The sequence below is a fragment of the Staurois parvus genome, unplaced genomic scaffold, assembly GCF_062004578.1.
Source record: "Staurois parvus isolate SC_StPar_1 unplaced genomic scaffold, SC_StPar_1.0 ptg000852l, whole genome shotgun sequence".
In the NCBI taxonomy this organism is placed as follows: domain Eukaryota; kingdom Metazoa; phylum Chordata; class Amphibia; order Anura; family Ranidae; genus Staurois; species Staurois parvus.
Genome location: NW_028318648.1, coordinates 575961 through 595000, shown reverse-complemented (window position 1 = coordinate 595000; position 19040 = coordinate 575961). Strand labels below are relative to the sequence as shown.

Here is a 19040-nt window from a genome sequence, read left to right as displayed (position 1 = left end):
TCCTTATGGGCAAAATCAGGCGTCAGAAGAAACATCACCCGCCAAGCAGCCACGGCCTACCCACATGGATCAGCATGTGTCGCAGGCCGCATCCCCGGCTTCGAGTGACTACGCAACCACGACCGCAGAACCGGACGATCGGTCGGGCCACGAGGTGGAGGTAAACCACCCTGCTGTGTCTACCCCTTCCCCTGCCCCATATCTCACAATGGACATTCTGGATGATAAGTTTCACAGCCTTTTGCAAAGTCTCACCCATACTATAATCGGCGGTAGTGGGGAAAATAGCACAGGAGCTTAGAGGGGAGATAGCAATGGTGGAAGAACGTACAGACCATCTAGAACAAAATTTGATGGTCTGGCTAAGTATGTACATGTACTAGAGGAAGACAACCACACTTTGAAACAACAGATGTCCCAGTTGTAATCCTACAGGAAGATTTGGAGAATAGGGAGCAGAGACAGAATCTCCACATATGCGGTGTCCCAGAGTCTGTAGGGGAAGCCGACCTACAAGACTACCTGCGAGGTCTGTTCACTGCATTGGCCCCGGTGGTTCTGGGCATAGATTGGTGAATGGACAGGGCCCACCGCTCTCTTGCTCCGAAGCCGTCATTGGGCGTGAGACCAAGAGACATCATTGTCCAGTTTCATTACTACGATAGCAAGGAGTCTTTGCTGAATTCCACATGTAACACTGCCTCAGTTGATTTTAGAGGGGAAAAAATTTAAATCGATAGTGATCTGTCCCCTATAAGATGGTCTAAAAGACGTCCACTTCGTCCACTCACTCTCCACCTACAGAAGCATCGTATTATATACAGATGGGGCTTTCCATTCAGATTAACAGTAACCAAGGATGGTACTCAACACACAGTCAGAGATCTTCAGGAAGGAGAGGTGTTTCTGCATAATCTGGGCCTACCTCCTCTCCCAGATGAAGCCTTGGCATTGCCTCTACCCAAACCGAGAGCAGCCAATACTCCTAATAAGTTGTGGACCCCGGCAAGATCCAAAAACAAGACACGCCTACCGATTCCTCAAAGGTCTCCTGCACCCCGGTTATCTTCTGTCACCTGATGACGTCATGCAAAATGTAGTTGAAGCCACTTAAGACTTAATGTCTATTGCTTCGTCTTGCCTGGCAATCCGGTTATCCAAATACAGATAAATCCGACACCCCATCAGGATCCTTTCAGATAATGTCCTGTTAATTGCGGTTTATTTTGTAAGAGAAAAGTGAAGTCACTGCGTGACCTTCACCCTCCCTATGCCGTCCCCAAACATCTACAGCTACTGCTGTAGATGCCTGGGTAGCCTAGGCTGCTCAGGTCTTCTCCATGTTTTGGTCATACATTTTGTTTGCAAATCTTTTCTTGATTTGTTTGTTCTATGTCGGTTGGTTTTGATGCAACGCACTGAATGCGTCTTACTCAATGTTTTTTGTGTTACTGTTTGTTGGAACAGCATGGTCTATTTGTCATATTACCCTGCAAACATTTGTTTAATGTTGAGATTACACCAACATGTCTTTAAAACTATACTCTTGCAATGTTAAAGGTTTAAATTCAATGAGAAAGAGCTCGATAGCTCTTAGTCCAAAGCTGATATTATCCTTATCCAGGAAACACATTTCAAAAAGGGAAGCTCATTTAACTTTGCTCTCAGATATTTCCCTTCAGCATACTCCATTTTAGACACCATAGGCAAAGCAGGTGTTGCTATTCTCATCAAAAAAGGCTGTCCTATCCAGGTGGTATCTTCGGTAGTTGACACACAAGGTAGATTTATACTACTGCAATGTCAATATAGTGATGTTTATATTACAATCATTAATGTGTATGTTCCAAACGCTAATCAATTGGTGTTCTTTAAGGATACAATTTCCCCACTTTTAGTTTCATCACACCCTTTCACGATCATTGGCACGGACTTCAATATATCCATGTCAGCTACACATGATAGGAGATCTCGTCGGGGCCAACTGCCCTCAAAACATGTCTTGAAACAGTCTACATCCTTCCTTCAATGGATCGGAGGACATAAGCTGTTTGATATTTGGAGAATACAACAACCGAGTGCTAAACAGTTTTCGTTGTTCTCCCCAGTTCACCACATCTACACCAGACTAAATTACATTTACTTTCATCTCCCCTACTTAGACAGTTAGCTCCGATATTGCCCTCAGCTCCTGGTCGGATCACTCTTTTTTTTAGCTTTAGATCTGTTTCTAGACTGATCACATTCTCGCACTTGCCACTAGCGCACACACTTTTGCATCACACGGATGTCAGCGCTTCCATTTCACAAGCATCTCGTGACTTTTTTTTTTTTTTTTAACTTATAGGATCTGTGTCAGCATCCTCAACTCTGTGGGAAGCCCACAAAGCATTTATTAGGGGTCGCTTTATAATGGAAAGCTCACGTCTTAAGAAATCTATGCTCCACCAGAAAAATGACCTTATGACCCAATTGTCTCAAGCGGGGAAAAAAAAAAAAAAAAAAAAAAAAAACTTTACAGATTTGCCCTCTTTGCCTAAACTTTGATTACGCCCACTTTGCCTAAACTATGATTAGTGGTAAAACTTAAAGAGCAACTTAAGACACTTGAGGCTAGCTCTATAGAGAAGAAACTGCTATGGATGAAACAGAAATTTTATCACTACACTAATAAACCTCATAGGATGTTGGTTAATAAACTGAAAACACATTCAACAACTTCCGCTCCTGAATTTCTGTTTCAAACAGATGGCACCCCTACTTTTTGCCCTCAACAGATAGCCCGAGTGTTCGGAGACTTCTATCGTAAGCTTTATAACTGCATATCACCAGATATTCACCCTCCTTTCCATAAAGATTCCTTTGGTACTTTTTTCTCAGCTCTCCATCTCCCTAAACTGAAAAGGGAAGATAGACAAATCTTAAACGCAACTATTACTATGGAGGAACTATGTGCAGTTGTTAGGGAGCTACCATCACACAAAGCCCCAGGACCAGAACAGTTTTCCTACAAATATTATAAGCAATTGATCGCGGATATCGGCCCTGCCTTATTGGAATTTTACTCATCTCTGCTGCGCAGAGAAACACCCCACTCGCAATTCCAACATTCTCATATTACAGTCATTCCCAAACCAAGAAAAAAAAACCTAACAACCCCAGCTAATTACAGACCTATAGCATTATTAAACACGGATTATAAACTTTTTAAAAAACTCTTAGCAGATCGTTTGGCTCCTTTGCTTCCCAGAATTATCCATAACGATCAGGTGGGATTTGTCTTAGCGAGACAGGCAGGGGACAACAGACGTACGATCAACTTAGTTGATGTACTTCACGGCTCACGAACGCCGGCACTATTGCTCAATTTAGATGCCCAGAAGGCATTTGACCGTTTTGGTTGGTGATATATGTTTGAACTACTACGGCATATGGGAATACAAGGGCCTTTTTTAAATGTTATTACGGCGCTGTATTCACGGCCTACTGCGCAGTTCAAGCTCCACTATGCCACATCCGATACTTTTCCCATGCTCAACAGAACTAGACAAGGTTGCTCTTTGTCCCCACTCCTATTTGTATTATGTCTTGAACCACTAGCAGTAAAGATCAGAGCACACCTGATATAGCAGGAGTGACTGTGAAAGGGAAGGAATACAAACGCTCACTTTTTGCGGATGACATTTTATTGACAATAACTAAGCCTCACTTGTCACTACCCGCATTGCATAAACTTTTACAAACCTTTAGTGATTTATCTGTTTATAAAATAAACACTTCAAAAGACAGAAGCTATGCCCTTTAATATCCCATCCCAAGATCTCTCACTGCTCCAACAAAATTATTCATACCGCTGGTGCATGTCATCTATTAAATACCTTGGTATCCATATAACCCCAACTTATGCTTAGTTGTTTGAAGCTAACTACCCCACACTGTTTCGGGAAATATATGCTCTTCTAAATCAGTGGGATTCTTATAAGATATCTGTTCTGGGTAGAATGAATGTCTTAAAATTGTCAATTTTGCCAAAGCTACTTTACCATTTTGAGACTCTACCAATTGCAATCCCGCATGCTCAAAGCCCGAATAGCGAGAACAGTTCTTTTGTCATCTAGAAATAACGGAGGCTTAGGGGTACCAGATATTATCAATTACTATCTAGCTACTCATCGGAGACAAACACTATGATGGTTCACTCAAAAACCTCAGAATAGATGGGCAGAGATTGAATTAGGCTATATTTATCCAATCCACACATGTTCGTTATTACGCCCTTTTCACTATACATCACCTCTATCTCCTCCACCCCCTTTGCTTGAAACTATGAAATTTACCCTCAAAGTTTGGTCAACTTGTGTGAAAACTCAGCAATTACTGTCCATGTGCTCTCCATTGTTAAACATTTTATATAATCCAGAAATCCCAGATAGTCTGTCATACCCACAGATGAACCCTTGGGCAGTTAATGGGATATTTCAACTCCACCATCTGATCAATCCTGTCTCGCGCAAGATTCGGTCCATTTGAGGAGATTAGAGCGTGCAAACCCACAATACCTGTATTGGCTAGATACACCTATCTACAGTTCAGTCACTTATTCCACTCCTTAAATTCCTCTTTAATGCTAGATCGCCCCACAAATTTTGAGAGGATAGCTATTAAAAGGCCCCTCCCAACAACATCTTATCACCTCACTCTATAAACTGCTTCTCAATAAGGACTCTGTTGTTGAGAGGCCTCACCGTTATATGAAGAGATGGGAGGATGAACTCCAATGATCAATTTCTGTGAAATTGGCAGGTGATATGGGATTCTGTTGCTAAGACCTCTCGTTTTGCTGTATATAAAGAAAACTTATACAAAATATTGATGCATTGGTACAAGACCCCTGTAGTGCTACATGCGATCAACCCAAATCTGTCTAACAAGTGCTGGAGATGCATGGAAGGAGTAGGTACATTGGTACACATTTTTTGGTTTTGTCCACAGATCGGGGGTTATTAGGCTACGGTCAGACAGGTATTGGAACAAGCACTCAATGTTATCCTACCCCTAGACCCGCTACACTATCTTTTGGGGTTACCCTTTAGGGGTATCCCCAAGCGATCTAAAAGGGTGGGAGTGCATATTCTGACGGCCGCTAGAGGGGTGATACCACGACTCTGGAAATCAGTAGATGTTCTCACGCTAAATCATCTTTTAAGAGCTATCTCTGAAATCAGGGAAATGGAATATCTTACAGCTGTAGTGAGTAAACAGTCAGGTCACTTTCACTCTGTTTGGTAATTATGAGATCATTCTCCCTTTGGTAAACTTCCTCCCCCCCCCATATAGTCCAGACACTTTTCCAGGTAACATGCCCTTGACAAATAATGTAATCCAATGATGTGCAGGTTTATGTTTTTTGAAATGTGCAGACTACCATCCTGTGTATTTCTGTTCATATTTCTCCTTATTTTGTTTTCTTTTATATTAACCGGTTGCCGACCAGCCACTGTACATATACGGCGGCAGGGTGGCACCGCTGCGCAAAATCACATTTTAAAACATCATTTTGCAAAACAGGTAGGGGGCGCGCGTCCGCCCTACCTGTGATGCCAATCGCGGCCGTGGGTGTCAATCACCGGGTCCTGGCCGGTCATTACCCGCTGGGTCCCGGCGTTTGCCGGCAAACAGTGACACAGAGCACAGCTGCATTGTGCACAGCTGCATTGTTTTCAATGCAGCACTGCTCCCTGTCAGTTCCCAACACACTGTTCCTGAGAGCGGAGTTTAGCGCTCTAGGTATCAGTGTGTTCCTCTGAAGTACACACCCCCCGCCCACTAGTAAAACACTCCCCTCACACATGCATCTCCAGCACAGTAGGAGTTGATATGTCCCGTGTAAGAAGAACAACAGAAGAGAAATCAGCATGAAGGACTCATCCCTACTGACTAAGTTATGTTACTTTTACTGATTTTTATTATGATTTTGGCTGCAATTAGGCTTTAAAAACTGTCTGAAGCTTACAAAAGAAGGCTAGACATGAAAGGAAGAGAACCAATGGTCTTTATGATAATCACTTACTTTAGCATTCGCTGTATCAAAAATAGTCTCTACAAGCAAAAGGTCCACACCACCATCCAAGAGACCTCTAGCCTGATCTGCATAGGCATCCACAAGTTCATCGAAAGCTAGAAAAAAATAAAGGGGATTTCCATTATACCAATTAAAATCTAAAATTATTTTTAATACCAATCTCTTAACAGCAGCAGCATTTCAAAAGCCAAACTCCAAAATGTTATGTTAGAAAGGTTTTACCCAAGAGGAAACTACTGAAATCATTTGTATGCTTTAATTACATTTTATTTATGGATTTTTTTAAATTTAAGATTGTGCATACACAACGAAGACAGTACATTTGGTGCATGTGAGAACAACCATCACTATTCAACAAAACAGGTTAAAGTCCTATAAAATACTCAGATTACAGACATATTATGGCATTGAAGAATATTTAAAGTGATTGTAAATCTCAGACATAAAATCTGAACAAAGCACATATTTCTATAGTGCTTACTTGCCTTTTTCCAAAGCAGCAAGCATCATATATGTCTGCTACTTCATTCCTCTGCTATCTGCAAGTCACTTTTGACATTTTCCTGACACAGAGAAAAAAAAATGTGACGGGAGGGATTTCCAGCATACAGCCTCAACTTTGTTCCTGTGTGCTCTGTGAAAGAGGGGGAGGGGTGTCTCTTCCCTCCAATCAGTTCTTGTACAGTGCGCAATTGCAGCTCCCTGCTCTCTGCTTTGTGAGTCTGAAAAATCCTTTTCATCTCTGGGTTTTACTATTGGGAGTAATATGCATTTAACTGCAGCTCTCAGCACCATGGTAAATACACATTAGTGTGTTGTGGTACCATTCATTTTGAATGACACCCATACATGCTAAGGCATCAGACCTGAGTTTTAGTGCACCACAGAATAACACTGCTGTATGTTGTGGTGTAATGCAAGGGCAAATGCAAATAAACTGATAAAACTTATGTAGGAGGATTTGTTTCACCTCTGTGTATCACCTGAGGCCAGTCAGTTCACTGGGTATAAGGGTTTACGACCACTTTAACACCCCTTGTAGTGAAGCACAGAAACAAAATTCACAATTTAATTTGACAGGAGTTTAATTTTCTAAAACAAGATGTTATGTAAATATACACTATGTTGCCAAAAGGATTGGGACACCCTTCCAAATCATTGGATTCAGATATTCCAATCACCTCTATGGCCACAGGTGTATAAAATCAAGCACCTAAGCATGCAGACTGCTTCTACAAACATTTGTGAAAGAATGGGTCAGGTCGCTCTCTGGTGCGCAGTGAATTCAAGCATGGTACCGTGATAGGTTGCCACCTATGCAATAACTCTATCCATGAAATTTCCTTGCTATTGATGCCAAATCTTGCCCACAATTGGGGAATGGGGATAGACCAAAAATTGGAAAGAGCAGGATTCCCCCAGAGGTTGGGCCAGTGACAAATTATCAGGTCACACAAACTGATGTCAAGCTGTTGCCCAAACCCTTCATGTAGCTTGCATTGGGCCTAGAACAGTATCATGCATGCTACAAACCCAAAAAGGCTATATTATGAAAATCAGCTATGGAGCTGGCAGGGCTGTGGAACGGACAGGTAGGCCTAACGCACTGACTGACGGCAACCACCACCAACAGACCGAAGTCCCTCAGGGCGCGGAGTCTAAGTCCCAGGCTGCCCTTAACCAGGGCCACTGATGGTGGGGATGGACTTGACGCAGCCAGGAACCAGGTCGCGGCCCCCGAGACACCCCGGCTGCGGTAATGGCCGCCACGAATGGCGTGCAGCTGGTAGGAATGACAATAGCGTAGTCAGGCAGGCCGGGTCGACAACAACGGGACAAAACGGTACAGAACAGTAAACAAGAATCACAGGTCACGGGCCGGGTTCAGCAACGGAAGGTCAGATCAAAGGAAAACACAGAGAATGGTCTCCCACCATGCTTTGCAGAAACCCAAGATGGACGCCAGTACATGAAGCCGCGCAATCTCTAGGAAAAGGTAGGACCTTGACAGTACCTCCTCCTCAAGGGCCCCTCCCCCTCCGCAGCTCAAAAAAAGGCTTCAGAGGAAAGCGGGCATGAAAAGCGCGGAGGAGGGCAGGGGCATGGAAATCCGCGGAAGGAACCCAGGAACGCTCCTCGGGACCATAACCATGCCATTGAACCAGGAACTGCACCCGACCGTGCACCAATCGAGAGTTCAGGATCCGGCTCACCTCATACTCCTCATGACCGCCAACCCGGATGGGACAGGGCCGAGGCAGAGAGGCAGTGAAGCGATTGCAGACCAGAGGCTGCAACAGGGATACATGGAAGATATTGAAGATCCGCATCCCAGGAGGAAGAGCAAGAGCATAGGCCACCGGATTCACCTTGCGGAGAATGCGAAAAGGACCAACAAAACGGGGGGCTAGTTTAGGTGCGGGCACCCACAGATTGAGGTCGCGAGAAAATAACCACACCCGATCGCCGACCTGGTATGAAGGAGCGGGCAGCCGTCTGCGATCAGCCTGGAACTTCTGGCGCTGTGCCGAGTCCCTCAAGGACTTCTGGATCTGCCCCCATGAAGAACGCAGGGCAGCAAGATGGTTCTCCACAGCCGGAATGTCCTGTGGTGAGAACCTCTCAGGTAATACCGCAGGTTGGAACCCATAGTTGGCGATGAAGGGAGACATCCCAGAGGAGGAGTTGACAGCCGAGTTCCTGGCAAACTCTGCCCAAGGCAGGAGATCGGCCCAATTGTCCTGATGGTCCGAGATATAACAACGAAGGAATTGTTCCAAGGCCTGGTTGGAACGCTCCGCAGCCCCATTGGACTGCGGGTGGTAGGCTGAAGAGAAGGAGTGCCTAATGCCCAACTGGGAGCAGAAGGCGCGCCAGAATCTGGACACGAACTGACTCCTGCGGTCCGAGACAATCACCTTGGGCAACCCACGCAGGCGAAAAATCTCCCTAGAAAAAACCGTGGCCAGTTCTTGCGCTGTTGGTATTCTCTTGAGTGGAATGCAATGGCACATTTTGGAAAAACGATCGACGACCATGAGAATGACCGTATGACCCCGAGACACAGGGAGGTCTACAATAAAATCCATGCCCAGGTGTGACCAAGGACGCTCCCCATTGGGAATGTGTTGCAGAAGACCCATTGGAAGATGCCGTGGAGATTTATTCTGGGCACAGATCGAACATGCCGCTACATAAGAGGCGATGTCGGCACGGAGAGTTGGCCACCAGAATAAACGAGAGACGACCCAAGACAACTGGTTCCTCCCCGGATGCCCGGCAGTTTTGGAGTTATGGTAGGTATGCAGCAGACGGGTGCGTAACCCCTTGGGTACGAAACATCTACCCCCCGGTCTCTCGGGAGGAGCGTCAGTTTGACCCGCCAAAATCTGATCCCCAAGGGGAGAAGTCAGACTGGTGCGAATGGCAGCCAGGATATGATCTGGAGGTATGACCGAGGTTGGCTCAGAGTCCTCCCTGGACAACTCAGAGTATTGCCGCAATAATGCATGAGCCCTGACATTCTTGGAGCCAGGCAAATAGGAGACCACATAGTTGAACCGCGACAAGAACAAGGCTCATCTGGCCTGACTGGGTGTCAATCTCTTGGCCTCCGAAAGATAAGTCAGGTTCTTATGATCGGTAAGAATGAGGACCGGAACCGCGGAGCCCTCGAGCAGGTGCCTCCATTCCTTGAGAGCCAGAATGATTGCCAACAACTCCCTATCTCCAATCTGGTAGTTGCACTCTGCAGAGGAAAGCTTCCTGTAGTAGAACCCACAGGGAAGTAGGGGTCCATCGGGCAACCGACGTTGAGACAGGAGAGCGACTACTCCCGTCTCGGATGCATCAACCTCGAGGACGAAGGGCAATCCAGGATTGGGATGAGACAGTATCGGAGCCGAAGCGGAATTCAGAGCCTCGAAAGCTACGATGGCCTCGGATGGCCACTCGTGAGGATTACTGCCCTTCTTGGTTAGGTCTGAGAGAGGCTTTGCCAGCGTGGAGAAGTTCCTGATGAACTTCCGATAGTAGTTGGTGAAACCCAAAAAGCGCTGAATGGGCCGAAGACCATTGGGACGAGGCCACTGCAGAACCGCCGCAACCTTCTGAGGGTCCATGGAGAATCCCTCCGCAGAAATGATGTAGCCCAAAAAGGCAACTTGGGATCGATGGAATTCGCACTTCGAGTTTCCAAAAAAGTTCGTTCTCACGTAATCGTTGCAGCACCCGCTTGACATCCTGGATATGGGACTCCATGGAGGCAGAATAAACCAGGATGTCATCCAAGTAAACTACCACGCACTGCTGCAATAAGTCACGAAGGACATCATTTATGAATTCCTGAAAAACCGCGGCGCGTTACACAACCCGAAGGGCATCACCAGGTATTTGTAGTGACCGGTTCTGGTGTTAAACGAGGTTGTACGCCGCCCTAAGGTCGAGTTTGGTAAAGACTGTTGCTCCCTTAAGGCGGTCGAACTCAGTAATCAAGGGAATTGGGTAGGCATTCTTAGTGGTGATTCGATTGAGACCCCTATAATCGATGCAAGGCCTCAATTCACCACCCTTCTTCTTTACAAAGAAAAAGCCCGCTCCTGCTGGGGAAGTAGACTTACAAATGTGCCCCCGGGAAAGTGCATCCGCAACGTACTCCTCCATGGCCTTATTCTCCGCAACTGAGAGAGGATACACCCTGCCACGCGGAGGAGTGGCACCGGGTTGCAAGGATATGGCGCAGTCGTAAGGACGATGAGGAGGTAAGGCACCAGCGCGTACCTTATCAAATCCGAGGAGGCACACAACACCTTAACCGGCCCACGGATGCACCCGGCCCCACACTGTGGAGACCACGAGAGAAACTCGGCCGTTCGCCAATTAAAGGTTGGATTGTGCCTCTGGAGCCAGGGATACCCAAAACCACAGAATAGTGCGGGGAAGAAATTACCTGAAAACAGGCCAACTCCCTGTGAACAGCCCCAATAGCTACTTCAACTGGCCTAGTCTCGTGGGTAACCTGCGGTGGTTGCAGGGGCTTGCCATCTATTGCCTCGAGAACCAATGGGGTAACTTGAGCCTGCAGGGGAATGGAGTGCTGGGCAGCAAACGAGCTGTCCATAAACAACCCACCGGCCCCAGAATCTACCAACGGCTGGGCTGTCACCGAGCCCTCCGCCCAAGAGAGGACAACGGTGATCAGTGGTTTATGTTTGCGGAATGCCAGGGACGAGGAGACTCCACCCAAGATCTGTCCCCGACAGGATCTCAGGTGCGAGCGTTTCCCGGACGGACCGGACAGGACTGCCGAAAGTGCCCACTAAGGCCACAGTACAGGCAGCGACCCTCCCGACGCCAAGCGGCCCGCTCTCCGTCGGAAAGGCGAGCAATCCCCAGCTGCATGGGCTCACCACCAGACAATCTATCCCCAGGAGGCGTGGGAAGAGAGGGAGGAATGGGTGGGACAGAAAACACAGGTGCCAGTCGATTGGAAGGCCTCCGCAGGCGTTCCTTGAGTGAAGGCCTCTCCCTGAGCCTGGTGTCAATCAGGATCAGGAAGGAAATTAGTGCTTCCAGCTCCACAGGCAATTCCCTGGCTGCAATCTCATCCTTCAATGCATCAGAAAGACCCTGAGAAAACGCAGCCACCAGAGCCTCATTGTTCCAACCCAACTCTGCCGCCAGGGTACGAAACTCTATGGCGTACTCGGCAACGGTCCGTGAACACTGATGCATAGACATAAGCAGCTTGGCAGCCGAGGCAGAGCGAGCCGGTATGTCGAATACCCTACGGAAGGCGTCGACAAAACTGGAAAACTCGTGAATCACCGGGTCATTCCTTTCCCATAAGGGATTTGCCCAGGCCAAGGCCTTGTCTGAGAGTAGCGATATTAGGAAACCCACCTTTGACCTCTCAGTCAGAAAAGCGTGGGGTATTAATTCGAAATAAATCCCCACCTGGTTGAGGAACCCACGACACTGACTCGGCTCACCCCCAAAGCGCTGTGGAAGAGGGGCTGAACCAGTCATACCTCTGGGCGCCGCGGTAGGCGCCACAAGCGGAACAGCAGCGGGAGCGACCACCGGAGTGACAACCGGCCTAATAGCACCAGGAGTAAGGTGCGCAGTGCGTGCAAGCAGAGTTTGCAACGCCTGAGCGAACTGATCCAACAGGAGATCCTGTTAATCCAGTCTGGCGACCAACATTGGAAGCGAAGGCGTACCTGCACCGTCAGGATTCATGGCACTTGTGTAATGTCAGGGCAGGGCTGTGGAACGGACAGGTAGGCCTAGTGGCAGGGTAACGCACTTGGACTTGACGCAGCCAGGAACCAGGTCGCGGCCCCCGAGACACCTCGGCTGCGGTAATGGCCACCGCCAATGGCGTGTAGCTGGTAGGAATGACAATAGCGTAGTCAGGCAGGCCGGGTCGACAACAACGGGACAAAACGGTTCAGAACAGTAGACAAGAATCACAGGTCACGGGCCGGGTTCAGCAACGGAAGGTCAGATCAAAGGAAAACACAGAGAATGGTCTAGTCACAAGCCGAGTCAGATACCAGAAGAGTCACGAGAGTATACACAGAGCTGTAACAACACAAAGACACAAGACACAAGTGCAAAGAGCATGTGCGGATCACAGGCTTATATGTACTCAGCCACACCCCTCTGGGGGATGGACCTCAGAGACCTGAAGGCATAAAAGACTCCCACCATGCTCTGCAGAAACCCAAGATGGACGCCAGTACATGAAGCCGCACAATCTCTGGGAAAAGGTAAGACCTTGACAGAAGCCAAGAAAAGCCGTTTCCAAACAGACCGCAATGTTAGACCTAAAGCCACTAAATCACCAATAGACCATCACCAACTTGGCCGCCCAGTAGTACACTTGAAAGTTTCGAAGAGAAAAAAGTAGGGATCTGCTCCAGTTAGTACAAATACCAAAAAAAGAACCCTAGGTATCAAACAGCTACAAAGCCACTGAGAGTGACAGTCCAGCATCATGAGGATATAACATCTATAGAGCAGCTGAACCCAACGGAGATATTGCAACCTAAACCAACGTAAATCCTCCCAAAGATAAGACCACTCGATTGAGTCAAACTCCTTCTCAGCATCAAGCAAGGCGATCACTCAACTACCCAGATTATCGTGTACAAGGGACCAGTTAAGGAAGAGATGCCGTATATTGATGCTGATGCCATTCTCCAGCACGAATCCCGTTTGATCCACATGAATTAAATCCTCAATTACCTTAGAGGTGATTGGCTAAGATTTTTGCAAAAATCTTGGTATCAACATTTAACAATTGAATCTGCCTGTAGGAGCCAATATTTCAACCAATTGAGAACCCCCCCCCTCCGGAGCAAGCCTATGGCCTCCTGTACCCCCTCTAAGGAGATATCAGCCTCTATTCCCTGGCTGCAGTATCCAGCGAGGGGAAGGGAATGGTGTTTGTTATATGACAAAAAAAATCTGAACTTACAACCACTTTAAAGTCATTTTTTTTCTCACTAATCTACACTCAATACCCCATAATGACACAGTGAAAACAGAATTTTAGAATTGTCTGAATTTATTAAAAATAAAAAAACTGATTGCAACACAGGATAAGCCCCCCGAATTTTCACGCATCTGGACCTGTTCGAGCCATTTTCAAACTTCTCTGGAATACCACAGACTCATGGGTGACCTTCCATAATTAGCTACTTGATGGAGAGCTCATAATATTGGAAGCAATAGACTACCTACCCCCATTGCCTTTGCGACACCCCAAACTCGACCACCTCTTTGTCAGGGGAGGAGAGAGAGGGAGAATTCTAGATGCAGGGCAGCCTGGTCACTGGTGCCCCTCCCCCTCTACCTTCTACTCAGCCCCTCCTCCACAACTTTGACAGCCCCACATCCGCCCCTTCCCTCTACTTCCCTCCCCCCCCCCCCCATCTTTTTTCTTCTCTGCACTGAAGGCTCCCAAGAGCACAATGGCCTCCATGATTCTCAAATGAAAAACATTTGGTCTAACCATTAAAAAGGCCCAGAGTTGAGATTTCAGAAAGCAGACTTTCTTCAGTTTTTTGGTTTCATAAACCATGTACTTACTAATATTTCTGTAATCTGGTCTTTCAACAGATGGCGAAACAGACAATGTCCTGTTCGTTGGACCCATAGCTCCCGCTACATATCTTTTAATTCCTGCAATAAAAGAAAAAAAAAAAAAATAAGAATTCTCTGTTTTACTTTAGACTTAAAAAAGGTCCTAAAAAATTGTACCATCCTATGTATACACAATCCCCTCATCATCCCCATGACCATGCTGCCCCCCTACAAATGAGCTACTGCATAATCAAAAACAGGAATTTTCACCTATCTGTAACATTCAATATATTGGAGTACAGGACAGAGACTAGTAACAATCATAATAATCTTTATATATATATATATATATATATATATATATATATATATATATATATATATATATATATATAGCCTTTATTTCTAATATAGTGCCTTTAAAAGGTAGCTTCTGAAAATGCTTTACAAAGATTACATGAAAGCTTGTCTGAAGAAAAAAGAAAAAGTTCAGTTATGCTGAACCATGGCCCATGACCACAAACCAGGGAAGCACAAGCCCATTGCTCTGAGATGGCGGATCGGCAAGCCCAGATACTGTTGCTGACACGCCATCCCAGAGTATAAAAGTACATGGAGCCAGCAGAAGTAGGCGGCCATGGAGGGAGCAGGAGCCGCATAAGCTGAGGCTTCCTCTGTAGAGCTTGCTTATGCCCCTGATGGATTTAAATCAAGTGCACATCACCTGGGACCTTTCTAGCAGCCTGGAGACAGATGCCAAAAGAAGCTGGAAAAGGAAAAAAGGTGAGTTTATTACCAGTTGCCAACCTGCCACAGTACGTATACTGCGGCACCGCTGCGCAAAATCACACACACACATATATATACACGTGATTTTGCATATCGGGCAGTGGGCGCGCGCAAGGCGGCCGCGGGTGTCAATCACCGGGTCCTGGCTGGTCATTACCCGCCGAGTCCCGACAAACAGTGACACAGAGCACAGCTGCATTGTTTTCAATGCTGCTCTGCTCCCGGTCAGTTCCCAGCTCACTGTTCCGGAAAGCAGAGCTTAGCTTTCCAGGACAGCTTGCAACAGTGAAGCACGCCCCGCCCCCTAGTAAAAACCCTCCCCTCACACAGTTACCCTTTGATTGCCTAAAAAAGTAACCCCTTCCTCCCCAGTACCATTAGTACAGTGTCAGTGTTTTTTTTCGTTTTTTGTTTTGCACTGATCACTGTATTGGTGTCACTGGGGATGTCAGAGACCCAAAGTCTGTTCCCCCCCCCCCCCCCCCCCGTGTCAGAATGTCCGCCGCAGTCCCACCATTCCAGTATATATACACCGCCATTTGTAAATGCTATAACTTTCATGTAAACCAATTAATTTACACGTATTGGGATTTTTTTTTAGCAAAGACATGTAGCAGAATACATTTTGGCCGAAATTTGACAAAATTTGATTTTTAAATTTTTTTACTGGACATGTTTTATATCAAAAAGTTCAAAATATTTTTTTTTCTAAAAATTGTCGGATTTTTTTTTTATAGCATGAAAAATAAAAATGCACAGGTGATCAAATACCACCGAAAGAAAGCTCAAATTTATGGGGGGAAAAAGATGTAAATTTCATTTTGGTGCAGCGTTGCATGACCGCGCAATTGTCAGTTAAAGTAACAACGCCGTAACACAAACCGCTTATGTAACCGCTTCCTGACCGCCCTATAGCAGAAATACTGCTACAGGGCGGCACAGGTGCGCAAAATCACACCAGCGTTCCCATTAGTATAGTGTCCCCAAAAACGCAGCGTTAGCGGAATCAGCCCTGGCACCTGTGCTTAACCCCTACGGTTACCCCCCTTCTCCTCCAGCAAGTGCAGTGTCAGTAGGTCACTGTCACTTGATACATTACACAAAAAAACCACAGTGTTGGGAGAATCAGGCCTGATCTCTGTTAGCACTTGTCTGTAAATTTTGATGACTCTCATATGCAGCAGAGTGCCAGTACTAGTGCCGCGCTACCTTTTGGTGAACTGGCGAGCACCAGCGGTCTAGTACATCCTGGTCTTTCACATATCTCTTAGATTGTAAGCTCCCAGGATCAGACCCTCCTAACCCTCTTGTATTGAACTGTAGTGTTGATGTATTGTCTCCCATAATATTGTAAAGCACTGAGCAAACTGTTGACGCTATATAAATCCTGTATAACAATAATAATAAACACCAGCACTGCAGTATGACTTGGTGACGTGGCAAGTCCTGTAAGTGTAGTACTAGCTGGTGCGGTGGCGAGCACAAGTATTGTTCGGTTTTACAAGGGAAAAGATAGTCACGAGGAGCCCCCCCCCCCATGCCTGGGACTTGGTGTCATCCTTCTCCATATGGGGTACCACTTATACGTGGACAATTTTTATTCAAGCGTGCTACCATTTAGACATTTGTACAATCTTCGAACTGGTGCATGTGGCACCGTGTAACCGAATGTGTGCCCACCATTAGAAGTGGGTGGATGCAGGGCGGTATTTTCTAATGGTGGGCATACCACACACTTTTTTTCTGACATATTTCTCTTTTTTTCATTTCAGTGCACAGGCTGCATACAAAAAAAAAAAAAAAGAACATAGCATATCCAGTAATACCTCGGTTTACAAATGCCTCTGTTAACGTAATTTTTGGTTTAAGAATGAAAATCCATTGAAAATAATGCCTCAGTTTACAAATTTTTTCACAAAACTAAGTGTATGTCAGTGCTGATTTTTAAATGCAATTGCCATTTTTTTTTTCTTCAGTATAGCTCACATTAGCTGTCAGTTTCCTGGAGCTAAAGGATACTTTGTATATTTTATATTAACAATTTTTATTGATTTTCACACATATATATATATATATATATATATATATATATATACACACACACACACACACACACACACACACACACACACACACACACACACACACACACAAAAAACATCACAGGAGAAAAAAGGAGCACATCGATGGTGAGATCTGCATGGTTACAAACATAAGAATGTCATATAGTTCCATTGGGGTGGCTGTCAGAACTATACATCTGCAGAAAGGCGGGAGGAGGAGAAATTGTCCCATGGGTGTCACACTGCCTCGAACACAGCAATCGTATAGGCTTGTACAGCAGTCAGGTACTCTATCTGTCGTACATCAGCAATAATTTTAAACAGCGTTGACATCGAAGGAGGTATAGAAGATAGCCAACACATCGGAATGCTTCTTCTCTCCGCAGTAAGAATATGTGTGGAGAGTTTCCTGGCCATTCTGGGAAGACCTGGGAATGGCAGGCTCAGTAAAAAATATAGAGGCTCAAAAGGGAGAGAAGTCTGCAATAACAATTGTAAAAAAGACAAAACCTCTTCCCAAAAAGGGACAATGGATCCACAAGTCCAAAAAATATGGAAGAGGGAGCCAATATCTTTCCCACAACGCCAGCAAGCGGAAGAAGCATTCGGATTAAAGACATGGACAACCTCGGGAGTTTTATACCATAACATTAAAATTGTATATGTGTGTTCTTTATAAACCACACAGACAGAAGATTTAGATGTGTTGTCCCAAATTTTCTTCCATTGTGTAAGGTCAATGTCACATTGCAGAAACTGGGACCACTTGCGCATATAATGAGTGTCGTTAGCAAGGGGAGCAGCATCCATAAGAAGTTTATATATATATTAGAAACTAACCCTTTTGATGTGGACCTTGTATACAGAGACGCTCGGATTCCCAAGAGTCAACGTGGGAGATATAGAGGAAAAAAAGTGACGTATCTGGAGATATATATAAAAATGGTGAGAAGGCAGATCTTTTTTTCTGGAGATATGAGAATGGCTGCAGCTTCCAGGTAACAGGATGTATTAGGTGACATAGTTGGAATAGCCTGGCCGTGTCCCAAGTGGACAATCGGGGTACCGCCAAACTGTCTGGAAGATTGGGGTTAAAAAGCATATTAATCAGTGGGGAGCAATCGGAGGCCAATGCAAACCTGGTTTTACATGTCCGCCATATACTCATGGAGAATTGCATGGGGCCAAGGAAAAAACGACAAATAGGGTAAGGTCCACCTCCAAAGATGACCAGAGGAGAGAGCAGTGATGAGTCGGGGTCAATTGTAAGGACTCTATCTCAGTCCATAGATTGGGAGGGAATAGAGTGGACCATGAAGTAAGGAAGCGGAGGCGAGTGGTGTAATAATAGGTCACGATATCCAGTGCACCCAGACTTCCTTTAGAACGTAGGGAAAGTAGTACACTACGTGCAATTCTATGTCGCTTATTATGCCAAATGAAATGTAGAAGGGATTTCTGCAGGGAGTGTAGCTTGGACAGAGGGACAGGGAGGGTCGCAAATAACTACAAAAGTTTGGGTAATACAGTCATCTTTATGACGTTGATGACGTCCCAAGAATGATAAGGGTAGAGTATCCCAAGATTTCAGGGAGCAGGAAAGAGCTATAAATAGGGGAGGGAAGTTGGCATCATATATTGAACTATAGGAGTAAGTAAGGTTAGTACCCAGATATTTTAGAGAGCGGGTGCACCATCGATACGGGAATGATTCCTGAAGGGACGAGAGTACAGCTGGTAGGATATGAAGTGGGAGTGCTTCAGTCTTGGAGGTGTTAACCTTGTAACCCGAGAGAGTCCCGAACTGTCGTAAAAGTTTATGCAGTGCTGGGAGGGAAATTGGGGGTTCGAGAGTGTAAGGAGGATATCATCCGCAAAAAGGGACAATTTGTATTCGCGGTCATGAGACGTTATACCTTGTATGTCAGAATGGGACCGGATTGCAATAGCCAGTGGTTCCAAACAAAGAATAAACAATAGACGGGAGAGAGGGCATCCCTGTCGCGTACCATTCG

General features: G+C 45.8%; 1 protein-coding gene across 1 annotated transcript in view; it reads right to left on the bottom strand.

Moving 5' to 3' along the window:
• LOC149443526 (methionine synthase-like) overlaps positions 1 to 19040 on the bottom strand; it is a 157899-nt gene that overhangs the window by 668 nt on the left and 138191 nt on the right. Inside the window, exons 5-6 of the mRNA XM_089655590.1 lie at positions 14180 to 14272; positions 6071 to 6177 (exon numbers count right to left, since the gene is read on the bottom strand). Of these exons, the coding sequence (XP_089511716.1) occupies positions 6071 to 6177; positions 14180 to 14272 (200 nt within the window). The remainder of the gene's footprint in view (positions 1 to 6070; positions 6178 to 14179; positions 14273 to 19040) is intronic.